This window comes from Triturus cristatus, chromosome 7, assembly GCF_964204655.1.
Source record: "Triturus cristatus chromosome 7, aTriCri1.1, whole genome shotgun sequence".
NCBI classification, from domain to species: Eukaryota; Metazoa; Chordata; class Amphibia; order Caudata; family Salamandridae; genus Triturus; species Triturus cristatus.
The window spans coordinates 1,662,833,401-1,662,851,254 of NC_140590.1; the positions used below are offsets into that span (position 1 = coordinate 1,662,833,401).

A 17,854-nucleotide genomic window follows, 5' to 3' on the forward strand; every position below is an offset into this window, starting at 1 on the left:
GGATTTTTCTAGTGTTGAGTTTTTACTTTATTACTGTACGAGTGCTGCATAGTTATTTTACACATTGCCTTTAAGCAGGGCCAGACTGGCCGTAGCGGGCACTGGGCGTTTCTCCGGTGGGCCGCTAGGGCGAGGGCCGGTTTTGAGTCCCTGGGGACTGTTTTTGTTACCGGGGGTCGGCATTATCAGCCCCCTGTACAAAATTGGCTGAAACCGGCCCTCGCAAATTTCACAGCTGCACCCCCCCTCCCCCCAGGGGGGGCCGGCCGAGCAGTTTCCCCGGGGCGATTTCGGTTCCCAGTCGGCCCTGCCTTTAAGTTAATCCTGCTCTGTGCCAAGGTAGCAGAGGGTTGAGCACAGGTTTATTTAGTGACTTTAGTGGTTAATTCTCAAACGGGATTGTCATTATTTGAAGTGGGTTCTTCTACCTCTTAACTAATCCTCCAATTTCAAAAGTGTGTAGCAGTGCACATAAATTCATAAGAAGCTAGCATGTGCGCTTCACAAATCAGCATTACACCTGGTATAAACATGGGACAAGCATTGACCGATCTGTGCTGAGTTTACTTCTGCCCACTCACTCTGGTACTAACCGCCTCTCAGCGCAGGTGCATTAATGCACACTACTCTCCTTTGTGTCCTGTTTACTCCCTCTTCTCATCACAGCCCATCTTTGCACTTTATTCTTATGTGCCCATGGGATTGACAGTTGCTGTTTTTGATCCTGACGTTCCCCTTCCTGGTACCTGCTCAGTCCCCCAACTCCTTTCAACCCCAAATCTTAATTTCCTCCCATGTCATATCTATGAGGAGCCCTGGCCTCGCACTGTGACGGGTTGCCCACTGTGACCGCCCCCTCTGCGGTGAAGCCCACCAGCCGTCTCCAGTTCAGTTTTACTATTTGTCCCTCCAGCAACCCCGAGAATGCCCCCAGTTCTCATACTCTTCTGTTATGATCCTGCTCACGTGCTTTATACAGGAATGACATCCCCTGCACTTATTAAACACCTTGTGTAGCAGTTTTTGACCTCAATAGTACCCCTTCTAGGTGGCATTGCTTAGGTCTTTCCAGAAGCTCCAGTACTGAGACACCACCCATTCAGTATAACTTTTGCCAGGAATGCATGGTCTACCCAGACAACTTGAGATCCGGACTTTGTGGTAAGCAGCAGCACCCGTCCGGTTGAGTTGTCCTCAAGGCTGTATCATGCACATGCCCTCCATTTTATTTCATTTATCCAAATGTTTACCAAAATATTCCATTGATTTTATTTATGTCGTAAGTAAATGTGCAGGGCATATGGACATTTACATTAACTATGCCTCAAGCCCTATACAGCTGTGGCACCTGCTTAGGCTTCAACAATTTTATCCAGCCACAGGCATTATGCTGTCATTTAAGTTAAGAGGCGGGCAGTATAAATTGAGGCCAGATGAACTGTTGCTTCCAAAATATGGCTGGAAATTCTACCAAAAAGCAAACTACTATGTACAAAAAGGTTTTCCTCCGAAGATACCAACCTTATGCTTTTAGAAGGTACGGATAACGACTCCAAAGATGGGAAGGAACATTACTTCAGGAGCACTGCAAATACTTTAGGGAATAAGACCACTATAACGGATGTGTGAAATGGAATGATCGGTATTAAATCTGAAATGTATTCAGGGGCGGATGCTGCATGAGAAATTGTGAACTAACTGTTGCCAATGGTGCTCAGACAACAAACGGGGCTTTACCTCAACAATCGGTAACACATCAGAGACAACGTGTGTGTATACGTACGTATGTACAGAGGTGGCCTGCACACAGCCCTTATTCATTGTACAGAGGAGATCTTTTATATTATGAGACTTGGTTACAACTGGTTTGCAATGCGGGTATATGAAAAGCTTAATTAAACCTCCTATTCTTTAATCATTTTAATCATCATCATTTTAAGGTGGTGTGTCTGAGGTTTAAAAGCAATTTTCGAGAAAGACTAATTAGTTCTTTAGAACGTTTCTGAATACTCAGAATGTTGAAAAATGTTGTCTGCCCAAGCTTCGTATTCTGAGGCTATGTGACCTTGTTTAATTGTGCTCATTTACACGCCCTCTTTGTTGTCTGGTGTCAATGTCCCTGTCGTTCTGAAAAATTGTTCAACATGAAAAATTCTATTTTTTTTCTGAAGTTCTGCACTTTCTTATTAACCAGTTGGTTTGATGTTCCAGCATGAATTCCTTTTAATAAGGCATAGTTTTGCCCGCTGCATGCCATCTTTAAATAGCCTTCAAAGCCTGGGAATTTCAGCTGGCTGCCAGGGCATTAGGAACATTTTTAAAACGAAAAAAAATGTCTGGTTTGCTTAAGGGGTAAATTTAGATAGGGATGAAGATTGTAGAGCCAAGTGTTCTGTTTTGGTCAAAATGAAAATCGAATGGATTTCATTTGTGACTTCTAAAATCTCAGCTTGTTGCACAAAAGCAGCTGCATAATCCAAAATGTTGAAATCCGATCAATTTAGCCTGTGGGATCCCTTTTCTGTTGTAAATCACAATTTGTATTCTTGCCAGTTAATATATTGTTCTGCTAAATATGTGTGTTCTGCGAAATAAAAGAAGTAAAACTTTTCTTCTAGGCCCGGATACAATTTTGTGAAATATAGGGATGTCTCTTTTGATATAGATGTTTTCCTGTGATCTTTCGAATTGACCCTGCTGCTAAATCACCACGGTTAGGTATTCATTGGAGGGTTGTATGCAAATGTGAAATCTATTTTCCCCCACATTTATCCCAAAAACTAAACTCTATAGAACCAATATAACCAGTGTTCTTGGTATGTACTCTACTGTTAACCCAGGAGAACATTTTGTAGGTTGTGCAGCTGTTTTTAAACCAGTAGTTCCACACGTTAAGTCTCGTTTGTGGATGTTGCTTGTTTTTAGCCCTTAGGCTTTGATTAACGTTATCCACTTTTACAGAAGGCGGCTTGCATCCCAGCGCTGTTCTCTAGAATTTCTAGACAACGTAGTGGAAAGCGCCGGAGTCCGGAGGTACTTTTCATCGCAGCGTTCACTTGCCTTCACTTCTTGCATGATTCCTTCTGCCTGCATTCTCTGCCCAGGCTGTCCTCTCCCTGCGATCCTCCTTCCACCCTCAACGCTTCCTGAGTTTCAGTCTAGGTTCTGCATGTCATGGGGCGATGCTGGTAATCTAGTCACTTTATATTCCGTATAGACTTCCCTGAGCGGATCGTGGCGAGTGTGGGCGTTGGATCTGTTGATGCTCATCGCAGACTCTGGCCCGCGGCCATTTATGAGCCACGTCTCCTTGCGAGACTTCAATCGTCACTGGTCTATACATTCTCTTTTGTTTCTTCCTATGCCATAATAAAGACTTTTTCTGTTTTCCACAATGCTGGAGGTGTGTGCTTGTTTGCTAACTTTATATACGTTTATCATTGTATCTGTTTTTGTGTAATTTTCAATGAAAGTATCCACTATCCGTTGTTACTCCTCCCATGGCATTAAAACCGACTATTGTGAATGTAGTTCTATTTTGTGTAAGAGTGGAAATGAACGCATTTGGGTTTAACTTTGCATCAGCTTCTCCTCAATGAAGCAATGCGCCTACATAAAGTAGGTGAACATCTGAGGTGTAGTGATGGTTAATGATATCTGAGCGCACTCGCCAAGGCGAAGGCCCGGTTTCAGGAGCCACAGTTGTACCATGCTTGGGTATCAGAGCCTAACAAATAGGATTTACTGGCAAGAATTCAGCATCTGTCCTCGGGGTCTTGGCAAGAGGCGAGTCTCACTAGGCTTAGAGCAGCTTTCCAAACCCAGATATTCAAGACCAAGCTGGAGACAAAACCCTTCAGTTGTCTGTCAGGCAAATGGCAACCCCGTAGTGCTGCATTAAGGGACGTCTATCTTCCCTTCTGTTCATCAGCTGTCGTAAGTACATCAAGTAGGATATTTTAAAAGGTAAAACTGCAACTACATTTCTAATATTCTACAAGGAAGTCTGCCTAAAAGGCCCTATATTCCCTTCCCTGTTTTGTAGCAGTGTGACCCACTTCCTGTTCTAGGATTATACTTGGAGATAGAATCTAGCCCACAATAATTTTCCTACACACTCCCAAAAGGGTGAAATAGTTCTCCTCCTTTGCTAATTGTTCTTCTCTGGCGTGATTTGAGCCAGAAACCAGAATAGTTTCTTGTAAAACACTCCAACTGAGCTCACACAAATCATTTTTGATTCAACTATGGATAGAACACTATAGGTAATGGAAATCTGGTCAATCAAATGATATTTCATACAGAACGATGTGTATACCTCAAATTTGGTTCCGATAAAAAATTTCTTGTCAAAAGTTAGCAATAAATGTAATCTTTGGGACACATGTAACTGAGGCAAGATCATTTACAGGTTAGCTCCTACAGAGGTAAAACATATGCATGAACAAAATACAGCTGGGGGAATACTTCAAATAAAAAGTTAAAGCGCCATAACCCCAAACGCCCTGTCCTTGAAAGTAAATCACACCAAAAGGGGGAAATAGAAGAGGATGAGGTGTGCACCAGCACATACTGAAAATATTGGCAAATCCTACAGGTAAAACGAGTGTGTGGGGATAATTCACAAATGCCAGGAATTCACAAAAAGATTTCTGGCAGGTGTAAATGGATTTACTGCTGCATGCAGATTTCTCTGCCACTAGTGTGAAGAACCCTGCAATAGGATCCTCCATGCAGTGGGTTGATAGGAGCGTTACAGGGTGTGTTTTGCCTTGTAGGTTAATGAAAGGCAATAAACATGCACATTTGTGGGCGTTCACAAACTGAAATCTGACCTTTTTCTACTATGGAAATGGTCAAACGTTACTGTTGTTGGACCTGGAGTAACTCTCCTCCCAGGAGGAGATATCGGGGAATGGCTTTATCCACATCCTTTTACGCTATGTACAATTTTGCACTAGGAGATAGTCACCTTTAAGAAAGTCATGAAAGTTATACTAGAGCCCATGCTTGACATGACTTTCCAAGTGTACTATTGCACCTGTTTGGTGAATGGCAAAAAAGTATAAAAGCCCATTCAGGTAGAGTTGTATGATTCAGCCCATAGTTCTAGAAATTTCTACATGAATTGGTCACATTATCTTTATGTGCAGCTGCTGCCAGCAATGTGATGTATGCACAGTAAAGTTGCAATCGTAGTCAGACCTATACCATTATCTCCAAGTGCCCATCACCCTAAAGATCGATCTAATTTAATAACGACGGAGAATGTGCTATTTGCATAAATCTCACCTAGACTCAGCTGACCATCGTACACTTGAATGTTGTAAATTGCATATTATTAACCAGTAGGTTGGCACGTTCGGTATCGATTGTCAGTCTGGGTAGGCAACCTCAGGGGGTGATAGGTCATCTTGAAATACATATTACCTGCAGATCAGCCGATTATTTTACCGCAAGAAGTCTATTAATATCTGCTTTCAACACGCCTATGTATTGTCCTTATATTTGGGCTCAGTTTTACAAGCCCACATTTGATTGATTCCACAGCGATTGATTTACTAAATCTGTCACCAAATCCCTTAGTTATACCAAAAGTTGAATGCACTGTCCACACACTAGAGTAACCGACTCGACTTAATGTCTGCTTTGAATATACTGTCTGTATAAGATACAGCTATGTGAACAGATCCGGGCACTGTAATGTTGAGAGAGCACTTTCTAATCCCTTTCTTAATGATGGTGGCAACTCTCCAAATGTCCTATTGGTGCCTAGTTACCTGACTGCAAACCAACAACTTGGACATACGCACACACATTTTCCACACTGCCACCACTGTAGCCCCCAGCACGTTAACAGCCTTTTGAAATCTGTGAAGCAAGAAAACTTAAACTAGTCGAGTACAGATAACATTATTCAAATGGCTTTACCAATCTCAGCGCATGTTAATTAGTTAAAGAATGCATTCTGGCCAAGCAACCGCAATGAACTGGCCACCAGAGAACAGTAAATTGATTCTAAGAATTTTCAAATAAAAGATGCCATTAATGCCCGAGAACCAACCCTCGCCTTGTCATGCACCATTAAGCATCACCTGCTTGTAATAATGTTCCTGAGTACTGTTGGCAACAAATTGCTGCCCAGTATCTGACCAATCGGTCCAAAGCATTGCGGAAAGCATTGTACAAATTTAATGCACAGACTATTAGCTACACTGATCCACCTACCATTTATTTTCTTGGTCGAGCTCAAGGTGTTTTCGTAATGACAAACTTGTTTCTGACACCTACCTACGCTTAAACCTTTCAATGCAAAAACTAGCAGCATGCCACCTTTGACCCCGGACCACACTGCCCTTCATGAGTAACCTAATAACTAAACACAGTCGCCCAAGAGTAATGGAAATTCTGAACCACTGTCTTGGCATTGACTGATAGGAATTCACCCATCAGTTGTTCCAAGACCTCCATGCTTAATCTTAGGCAATTTGCTCTCGCTTCTGAAGCTTGTCCTGGATCTCTGTATAGACTTTGGCACAATCAACTATAGAGAACTAAAGAATGTTCTTATGATGATGATGAACATTGCTGGCTTAGTTTTATCATGGTTAATATAAAAATAGAAATATCACGAAATACCCTTGTAATCCTTCTCCCAAATGGATCCCTGTCGATTGTGTGCTGCTGGTATTCTTCCCCTGGCTATCAGTCCATGGCTTTTGGTACGGCAGTGTCCCGCGGATGCACTGCTTCAGTCAGCTAAAAAGATCTCTTATTCCATGGTCTGCCACAAAAAGACCAAATTTGTCTGACTGAAATCCTAACATTAAGGAATTCTGTCTTAAGGAGATTTAAACTTGATACTGTGGCTAGAAAACCTCCCCTAAGGTGGGTCGGTGCTAGCAGATGAATCAATCTTTCAGGAGCCAAATCCCAAGACTCCAAGCAAAGAATCGTGTGGTCCAGATACCAAGCACAATCAAAAGAGCCTCCCTATTTGCGACAAATGAAGATTTTCCTGCTGGCTCCAACATTCGGCATGAATGTGAGGCGGCGGACTTATCTGAATACCAATACATTTATTGCGTTGTTCAAGGCACCTTTGCTTTGGAGAGCCCTTGCTCCCACTGCAGTAATCCAACATTGATTGAAATAATACCTCTGCACGGGAAACAAAATAAAAAAAATAAATTAAAAAAAACACACGCCCCTACTTTATACATGGTTTTGTACTAGGAATATCTCCCATACGGCCAATGTCTCCAGAGGAGAGCAAATCCGCTAACCGGTCAAAAGCAGCATGACCCTGGCCAATTCTTGCAATGTAATTAATTCAATTTAAATACATTAATATTGGATTGACATAATACATTCTCACTGTACCTTACGTTCACTTACATTTAAATACTTAAGAACCTTATGCCAACATTAACCATTTATTTTGTTAAATAAATTTATCTTCAATCTGAATCCATTCAATCTTTTTAATTCCAAGACTAATTCTAACCTTGAACATTACAGATTTAAAGTGAAATATTAAACTAAAATTATTGTAAGATTAAATTAACTTTAATGACATTATTTTGAATTAGTTTTATTAATACTAACCATAGTCTTATTTAAAGGTTTGTTGGTAAGCTTGATACTAGATTACACTAATGATGAAGTTGTTTTCTTGATGCTTTGAACAAACAGATGGTATAACCCGGTTTGTGCAGATAGAGTAAGGGTGCTGTTGAAGCACATGGCGGCTGAAGTAAAGGGCAAAATTAAACACAGGAAATGACTAGTATCCGAGGAAGAATAAGTGACGTGATCTTTCACCCCACGTATTTGGAAGGAAAATGTCATAGCCCAAAGGGGAAGTATACATAACGTAGCCAAGAGGGGAAGTGATTCCATAAGAAATGGCATGGAAGAGATGTGTAGAATGTGCAGGTTAAATTTGGGGGCAAAGACGCACGGTTAGGGTGTAGTACTCCTGGTAGGCTGCACAGGAAGAGAAGTAAGCTCACCAAAATGGACAAGAATATTTGAGCTATCACATGGGGGGGACCTATGGGACCTGGCAGTGTTTCAGGCACTTTGTTGTGTCGTAAGTAGGTTTGCACGATGTGTATATATATATATATATATTTGTTATAATGTGAAGGACAAATCTGGATGCAAAGTAGGTTATTCTTTTTACACATCGCTGATCTCGTATTCTGGCAGTCACAGTGTCCGAAATCTAAAGATGGGTTGGAGGTAGTTCTATGAAAGGAGGATTGAGCACTCGATTCTAGTTGCAATGGAAACGAGCAGGGCTTCATCTGTAATGCAGACCCCCGTCCAGTTTAATGAAAACACTCAAGAATAGGTGGAAGAATGCATCCAAACAGCTAGAATTAGGTAAAAGATTGTTATTGCACTGAGCTGAGCCAAGAGGTGATTGACAGTCCCAAGCCAATGGCAAAGCTGCTAGTCCAAGAAAGCCAGTGGTCCTGTGTATGAATAGTGTTAGCAATAGATCTACTTGACAGATACACTGTAAAACCCCTAACCTAAAAAGGGTAAATTGCAATGGTGGCAAACATTGCTGTTTCTACAGGTTATAAACCCAGTATACGAACTAGAGGTTGCACAAGACCAGGGAAGGGCTCAATTGTAGCATTGAAACACATATTTTTACAAATAAAGGATATTTGATGCACCTATTGAATTTCAGCAGATGTAACGCATGAAAAATATTTACGGCAAAGAGGAGCAATAGTACTAAGTGAGCCTTTTGTCAAAGTAGACCAAGAAATTCTATTTGGTGGGCATGCACCCTTGTACTGGTTCTGTATTTTCTAGTGAAAGATAATTTCACATTCTACAAGTTGAACATGTTTGTGGTTATTCCTGAAGCTGAAACCCCATTTTGTTGGAATTTTAGGTCTATACATTTGTCGGGATCTCCGCGTCACAAAGGTTTGAAAAAAGTTCACTTCATCAAGAACATGAGGCAGTACGACACGAGGAGCAGCAGGTAATATGTTGTTACAAAAATGTTATATGTCTTGTCTACACTGTGAATTTCTGCCACGGCCCTTGGTTCTCACTCACGATGTTCATCATCCAGTGTTTTCATTGGTATCCTGGCTTTCTCGTTCCGGATACACTCCTTGTCTGCAGTTCCCTCGGCTCCACAGTTTATACAATCTTCCTGACTACTTATAGGACACCTGCTTATCCTCTTTCCTACAGCCTATGGTTTCCCTGAACCCCTATGGGTATATCCCTGATCTCTTGATACGTTTGCACATTCTCTGCTCTGCCACTCCTTGCTCCTATTTTCCTTTTATTCCTCAATGCATACGGGCCTTTTCACATCCACCAAAACCTACATCAGTTTTTAGGTCTTGCCTACGCAGCGCGCAAACGCTGCTTTGGAGTGACCTCTTGGAATCAATCCGCGCTTTTGTGGAAACTCGTGCATGTTCTGCACTGTTTCAAATTAGCCCTCGTGCATGTACAGCGTTTACCTTGCGGGAGCGAGCAGCGGCGCCATCTGTTTGCAATTATCGCGCACGCGCTGCTCGCTCCCGTAAGGTAAACACTGTAGATGGACTTTAACTTTCGGGGCCGTACTTGTCTTTCAGCGCCTGTCCTGCTTTGTTTGCCACAACATGCTGTACTCCAAACCGAATGAAAGCTCTGTGTTGTATTTAATTGCCTCTAAGTATATGTATAAAAAAAAGAGAACTACGCAGAAGAATAAAACTTCATTTAGGAAAACGAAGTGTGTGCCGTGAAGTATCTCTCCACTCATATATTAACCCTCTCGCCATAAATCTGTCACCCTGGAAGAAATCTGCCTTCTTCGGAAAACCTACTCAGAGCGCATTATTTTAATCAGTTTGTGGGGTTGTAATACATTATTGATTTTCAGGGGAAGGAGAACGCAGCGGCATCGGGTCCAGATTGCTTATTCTTCCCTTATGACATTTAGGTACTTGTGAAAAATCATACCAATTATGAAATCAGTCATTTACGGCTTCAAACTGCAATCAGTTGTCAGACTGGAGAGCAGCCGCTGCGGAATAGTATTAGCCGGGCTCAGCGCGCAGAAATGCGCTGAGAGGAGAGACTTTAACCAAAGGGTAATTGCATGAAATTTACTTAGAAAAAGCTATTTATCACCCTAGGATTTCCAACTGCTCAGATCCAGCGCAGATACTTTATGGAACGAAACCGCTATCTACCCGATATAACTTGGCTATTTGAAGGGTTTTTCCCCTTCGCTGACATTAAATGAACATTTTTAAAGTAATTTTAACAGCTTAAAGAAGCATTATCCCTTTTGATGGGCAATTTTGAGCTTCACACAAAAGCAACTCGCGGAAGCCCACATGATAGGATCCCTGTAAACTTTTTGACATATGGTTCATCGTTGCTTTTTACACATTTAAAGAGCGATTTCCTCCTGGAGCTGTTTTATCTCGGTGGCTGCCGTGCTCTGCGTGGGGCGCGGGATTACAGGCACTTACCTGGCGGAAGGAGATTGACTCCGGGCCGCGCTGGTTCTAAGAGTGTCTCGTGGTGCGAGGGTCACGCGCGTTCCGTTTAAACATTCTATCGTATTACTCCAATATTTTGAAAATTATACTTGCATTAATAATGGTGTGCTACCAGAGTTAGCGCGCCAATACTTAACCCAGGATCCGAGATGTATAGTTTTGCACCAACCCACCTTGGCTACATACAAAATTTGCAGCAGCCAATTTTGCACCAAAGTACGCAGATTGAACTCAAAGCAAACTGCAATATAAATATCAGTCCACAAGTAAATATGTTGCAGCGCACAATGGATCGAGATGGTCCAAAGGTTGGTACAAAATTGAACCAGTGCAATTAACGCGATTTCAAAATGACAAGGCCAATGTAAACATGAGGCAGTCCGTGCACAGCCAGCAGTGATCTGGAAATCTGCATCAGCAACAGTGCAAGCAATATAATCGGTGAATGCCGATGCAAATTAGCAAAACCAGGTGCCCAGTACCAATCTGCAAACCTAAGTCCAAATTAGACAATAGAGTGCTTAATTTATACTGGTGTTTGCCTGTGCTCGGCACCAGCACTTAATTGTTAACATCTCCACTTACCACACGGTGGTGCTTTTTTTGTATTTCAAAGGGAGCACATCAGGTAAACTATTAATACACATTTAAACATAATTGTAGGTTTCGGTGGCCTAGAGATGTTCCAACACCCACATTTATAGGAGTATGATGTTTAGTAGAGAGAGTATGCGGCAGTGATGGCAGTGCCAGTCAGTAGTGCATGCTGCAGCGGCCTCCGGAGCAATACCTTGGTCCCTGACAGGTGTGTATTTATAAATTAAGCACTAGCAGAATTTCAGTCCAAATTTGTGCCAGAACTGCTGCACAATTGATAATAAAGGATTGGGTTTTGATGTATTCTGCTATCTCTGACGTCTGAGTACTTGTACATAGTAACTCTCACTGTGACCACCATGTTGCACTCACGTTGCATGAGCATAACTTGCAACACAAACGTTTGATTGTTCAAAGTGCTCCACAAGTTCATTACGTGCTCCAGGCTTTTTTCGGAAGGAGGTTGATGATTATCAGACAGTTTTCATTTAATTGTTTTAGGTTTTGTTACACATTGGGTGTTCTGGTAATGTGCTGATTCGCTAAACACTTATAAGGTCCCAAAGGCGAGACCTATTGGCTATGCCAATGCTTCTTTTTGTAGTGTATAGGACCTGGAAAACATCAGCTTCGTGCCTTCACCGAACTTGTTCCGACCCTTTTAGGTCTCGCCTGACGCAGCGCATGCGCTGGTCTGGCAAGACTTTTTGTGAGGGCTCAAAAAATGCTACCATGGCCAGCCCAGAGCTACAGTGCATGTGCGCGGGCGCGCGTTTAGGAGCAGAGGCTGGCAAACCTCGTCCTGCTCATTAAGCGCCCGCGAGCACTTTAACTTTCGCCTGCGATCACTTTCGCAGCGCCCCTTTGATGATCTTGTTCAAAGAACATCAAACATCAAAGAACATGTTGTTGTGTTAATGCTTTGCTGCGCCCGTTTGACTTACAATGTGCTTTCTCTTTCCACAAACTCGATGTTTGTGTTCCTTTATTTTGAGATGCTTTTAGTATTACTGTTTTGTGACTTAAAGAACATTAAGGAAATGTTACTGTGAAACTGGACAACGTTGACAGTGTTTATTTCTGATCGCAGTGGCTGCTTCATGTCCGTTGCACCATTCAGGGAGTCCTTTCGTTGGCGCTTTCATGAGGACATGAGGAAGCTGGAAACTTTTGGCACATTCTCTTTAAAAGCACAGCATGTTGCCGACTGGTTAATCGATTAGACCTATGTAGCGCTTTAGATCTCAAAGCGCTATGGTGTGTGCAGCAGTTACAACTCATGAAATATGGGGTGCAACACGCAAGGAGGGGGCAGGTTTGAGTGCACATTGGCTGCAATCGAACTCTTAAGATGATGGGCTGTGTGTATCCATTATCAGCACTCAGTCTTCGCTAAGTGATCTTATTTGTTTTGTTGTTGGTTTAATGCTTTGCTTGCCCGTTTGACTTTCAACGTGCTTTCTCTTTCCACAAACTGTTTGTGTTTCTTTATTTTGAGATGCTTTTAGTATTACTTTCTCACACACAACCACACACACACAACCACACCCCCCACACAACACCCCTCCCCACACAACACCCCCCCCACACACAACACCCCCCCACACACAACACCCCCCCCCACACACAACACCCCCCCCCACACACAACACCCCCCCCACACACAACACCCCCCCCACACACAACACCCCCCCCACACACAACACCCCCCCCACACACAACACCCCCCCCACACACAACACCCCCCCCACACAACACCCCCACACGCACAACACCCCCACACGCACAACACCCCACACGCACAACCCCCACACGCACAACCCCCCGCCCCCCTGCAATCCCCCCCCCTGCAATCTCCCCCCCCTGCAATCTTCCCCCCCCCCACGCGCAACCCCCCGACGCACACCGACACACACTGCCACGCACACCGACACACACCAAGCATTGGCATAGCCAATGGGTCTCGCCTTTGGGTCCTTATAAGTGTTTAGCCACGCAACAGTTGATGTGGTTGCACCAAGGATATTGTGCTGCATAACTAAATACTTAGAAGGTCCCAAAAGCGAAACCTATTGGCTATGCCAATGCTTGTTTCTACATGCACTTGGTGGATATTTATCCTTTTAATAGGATTTCTTTGCTACCCCTTTAACCATGATTTTCTATTCTGATCAACATAATGTGACTGATAATGTTTTCAGAGTTTATTATGTACTCCTTTGCAATGACTTGCAGTTCTCTGGTTAGTATTGATTTTTTCCTTACTGATCCCGCAAATACAACACAATGCAATAGTCTCGGCATTGGTAAAGTTAGAGCTATTGGCATTGCTCATGACATTATTTTTGTTTATGTTTTTGTTTTTAAAACATTTAAAGAAACGGCATTGTCATGAGCAATGCCAATAGCTCTAACTTTAACAATGCCGAGACCGTTGCATTGTAAATGCTTGTTTCACATGTCTTTATGTGCCTTTCTCTCTTGCTTCCCGTCGAACTCTGATGAAGACAAATAAGTGCTGGTGCCAAAAAAAAAAAGTGCTGAAGATCACCATCTGCAACCACTGGCACAAATTAAGCACTGATGCAGGGCACATAGTAATAACCCAGATTATTGTATGGTGTTTACTGCAACTCCTGAGGATGAGGTGGTGGCCCTGAAGCACTCTGGCCGTGTGATTCCTTATTATTGTGCAAAGAGAGGGCCAGCAGTCCTCTGGTAGGAGTTGGCCAGATGCGTTGAAGTTGTAATGAGTGGTCTCTGGCGCTTTGTGTAGAGTGGTCGGCAGCACTTTGTGGTGGTGTGGCAACCAGTGAGGTAGTGTGAGGGAGCCCATTGGCACTCAACCCAAGGCAACCAGTCCCGCACAGAGACTCCAGCCAGCCATTACAGGTAAGTCACCCCTGTATGTAGGTTTGAAAATGTTTTCACAAAAGAACAGACAGCTGAACATATATGAAAGGAGGACCAACTATAAAGGTAGTCATCTAGTGTGGATTTTTTACTTTCGTTTGGTACAGTCCTGAATAATCCTGTACACACCGTACGTCTTGCCAAGCTTGCAACCCATGTTTTACGCGTTTAGCCTTTGATGCGTCTGGTTTTGATTCTATTTTTGCTCCCCATTGTGTCTTGCAGGATTGTTCTTATTTGTGCCAAAAGATCATTATGTGCAGCGTTTTCTATCCTGCCCTATGGGGAAAGTGTGCGCATCGTGTGAGTAATTCATACATTTTTTTAGTACACTAAACAAGCTAACCTGTTTGTAATATTATTTTAATGTTTTGTTTCATTGCAGCCTATTGAAACGTTATAATGCTCCTGGGCAGCCATGATGTGGCTACAGGGTCTCCCGTAGGGCAGTGAGCACTCCTAGGCGGGAGGCGACCCAAATGTTCGAAGTATATGTCGGTCAGGGGATACAAGTGGATAATGCAGTCAGTCTGTTAATTCAGCAGTGAGCCTCTTGGGGCAGTGAGGTGGATGCAGGCAGTCATGGAATCTTATGGAGTATCGTGTACTGAAAGACCAGCGGCTGCGATGCTGGACATTTCACAGTATCACAGATGTTAATATTTGCATGTAGATGGAAGGTGGTGGAGGGTAGAGAGCTCTTCTGGAAGAATGATTGCTGAGTACAAGGTCATGGCCACATCGTTGTGTCTGAAATTTGTTTCTTAGCTTTAATTTTATGCCACTAAATGACCGATAGTTCAATAACCGATTGGCTACATGTGTTACAATCAACAGCCCCAATGCAGTGGGTTCTTCTCTAGCAGTGGTTATGATGATCCTACAGACCACATTGTGGGGTGTTAAACATAAGGATCCACCTGTTGTCTCGCTACAGGCCTGGTTTCAAATCTGTTAAAAACTGGACTAGGGGTTGCTCTATCTTATTCTTAACTAAGCTGTAACCAGAATACTGATGCTCGCGCTTGCATTCGACCCAGTTTAGTTCCAAATTCTAAATTTTCCAACATGTCATCAAGGCTGGATCAAACCTAGCAATGTCATGTTCCCAATATGTTCCACATGATTGCACCCGAATGAATCTTTATTGTTCAGTTAGTTAAAACGTATAATTAAAACACAGGCTAAAACAGAAAACGTGAAAATCCTGTTCTTTGAGATTTAAAATTAAAGTCCAGCAGAAGACAAGGTGCTCTGACAACTTGATACCCTAGATAGAAGTGCTTACTATAATTGAAAACTCATTTTAAAAATACAAACTTTTTTTAAATTGGTCTAAGAGACCAGCTGACAACAATTGTCTCCATATTTGAAATGACTCACTAAATCCAAGTGTATTAGAGCGAATAGAAACTGCTGTGCTAAACTATTTACGTCCAAGGTTTCGTTAAAAGATAAGAGGCCGAGAGCCTAGCTTTAGGAGCACCATCAGATTAGAGTGCAAATGTTCAGGATAAAGTGCTTAATGGTATATCTAAGATGGCAGATGTTATGCTATAATTGATAGTAAGCAGAAATGGACAATCTAGAAAGACAAATTACATTGCAAGTGTGCATAGTAAAAATGCTTAGTGCTTTAGCTACACAGATGGATGCATCACTGTGGAAAGTAATAAACTGAGTTGGGCAGTCTAAAAGCAGAGAAATATCTGTACTGAGTGACGACCATGCAAGCTGAAACTAGAGAAGGAAGCATTTGATCAGCAAGACTGACTTGGTCTTTTTAGGACGAGCCTAGGGCAGCGTGCATGCGCTGCTCTGTGGGAGGCTTCTTGTGAGCACTCCAAACGTTCCCGAAACTTCTCCGTGTGGGTCTGGCAACTCCCACACATTCGATTGGCCTTTGCGTGTTGCTTTCAATAATGAAAGCACGCAAATGGCCAAAGGGTGGTGCATGTCCCATCTCTTCTCTAAAGGTTCACTCCCACTGCGTTTTGCTCTCAGGAGCGAGCAGCGGCACACAGGGTGGCAGCTGCATTCCTCCCTCGTCGTGGCTCAGGTTACTAATTAATTACAGTGTGGTTGCTTTCACTTTTGCGGCCGCGCTTGTTTAATCAAATAGCTTTTTTTGTGCTAAAAGCACTCACTCGCCATGAGCTTGTTCTCATGGGGATTGCTAATGTTTAGTTTCCTGTCTGTGATTTCTCTGCCCACCTCAAGTTATTAATGCTGTTGTGGAAAGAGTTCATTTCTTCTTTGTTTAAAGTATAAATATGAGAGGAGCCTTTTTTTACTACTTTGTAATTTTCCTCACCAGATATATATAGCATTAATAACTGAGGTGGGCAGAGAAATCACGGCTTGTTTGCTGTTGGCTTTTTTTGGTGTTCCTCGGCTTAACATTCTGTGATTCTGGCCAAATCACTTAGGCACGTGGATAGCCGATGCCAAGACTCGAACCCGGGACCCCAATTCCATAGTCAGCAATGCTGAATGTTACGTAAAATTGAGGTGCTCTGTCCAGAAAAGCATACCGTTTATACACGACTCTAAAAAAAAAAAATGCTTATGTAGTCCATGCCCCTTCTCTTTTTTAACCCGCAGCGTCTGCTATGTTGTTTGAAGGAACCCAGATGAATACATTTGCAGCTTGCACTGTTACTTCGTTTCATCATTTGAGTGCACGATAACACAACAGCTGCTAATTATAGAATGTAGAAACGGCAGGAGTGTGGTATGGAGTGCTGTAAAATCATTTGTATCATTAACAAAACAGACCGTGCCTCTCGCTCACTTCTAGGCACTGATAATGCGCATCTATGCAGCGGGATTACAAATGGCCATGAAAGAGGTAAAATGCACTAACCCAAGTTCTTACCCAGTCTTCCAATTCCCATCTCCACGGCTAGAGATTAGTGTGTAGGGTAGTTTAATTCCAGTCGGGCTTTAAGGATTTATGTTTTACTAGATATTGTCCAGGGCGATAGTTTGCATTAAAAATAGTCGTTCCTCGGCTGGTTTGCTGTTGGCTTTTTATTTGTGTTCCTCTGTGTCTGCTTAACATTCTGTGATTCTGGGCACTGGAAGAGTGCCGCTTTTTCCCTTCTCCCATCCTCTTCCCGTGGATGCCCTCTCTCAGCCTCCCGCTGCTGATCACTTCTCACTCCAGTTGCTGCCACCTAGTCCCACCCACGCTCTTATTTTAAAATTATTATTTTTGTGTGGAGGAAAGACAGTGAATTTCTCCTGTCCCATCCTACATAAAAGCACGTTTGCACTACTTTAAAAAAATATATATAGCATTTGCCATGCTGCCCACCTTTATCAAGGAAACCGCTTCAAGGTAGCCGCACACAGAATGCTATAGTGCTGTTGACGTGGAATGAGACACTTGTATTTCTGTCTGTGTGTCAAAAAAAGCCTTGAAATGTGTTCATAAATGTTTCCTAAGGCAACCTTGTATTCTTGGATAATGCTGCATGACCCAGTGTGTAGTAATTGTATAGCTCTTCAATCCCTGGCGGCACAGCACCCAGGATAATGTGCTGCATGACTAAACACTTATAAGGGCCCAAAGGCGAGACCTATTGGCTATGCCAATGCTTGTTGATCTTTGCTGACAATGATTGTAGATGCATCAGTTTGCAGGATAAAGTGTTTACAGCTATGGCTAAGATGGTAGGTGTTATGCTATAATTAATAGAGCAGAGATGGACAATCAATAAGCACTAAATGCAGTGCAAATTTGCAGAATAAAGTGCTTAGTATTTTAGCTACAAAGCTAGGTGCAACGATATGTTATG

General features: G+C 42.7%; 1 protein-coding gene across 2 annotated transcripts in view; it reads left to right on the forward strand.

The window, feature by feature from the left end:
- CABLES2 (Cdk5 and Abl enzyme substrate 2) overlaps nucleotides 1-17,854 on the forward strand; it is a 145,257-nt gene that overhangs the window by 62,406 nt on the left and 64,997 nt on the right. The window contains exons 2-4 of one of the 2 annotated variants that reach the window (XM_085619754.1): nucleotides 2,962-3,033; nucleotides 8,918-9,010; nucleotides 14,277-14,354. In XM_085619754.1, the coding sequence (XP_085475880.1) occupies nucleotides 2,962-3,033; nucleotides 8,918-9,010; nucleotides 14,277-14,354 (243 nt within the window). The remainder of the gene's footprint in view (nucleotides 1-2,961; nucleotides 3,034-8,917; nucleotides 9,011-14,276; nucleotides 14,355-17,854) is intronic. The other variant, XM_085619755.1, reaches the window with a different exon arrangement.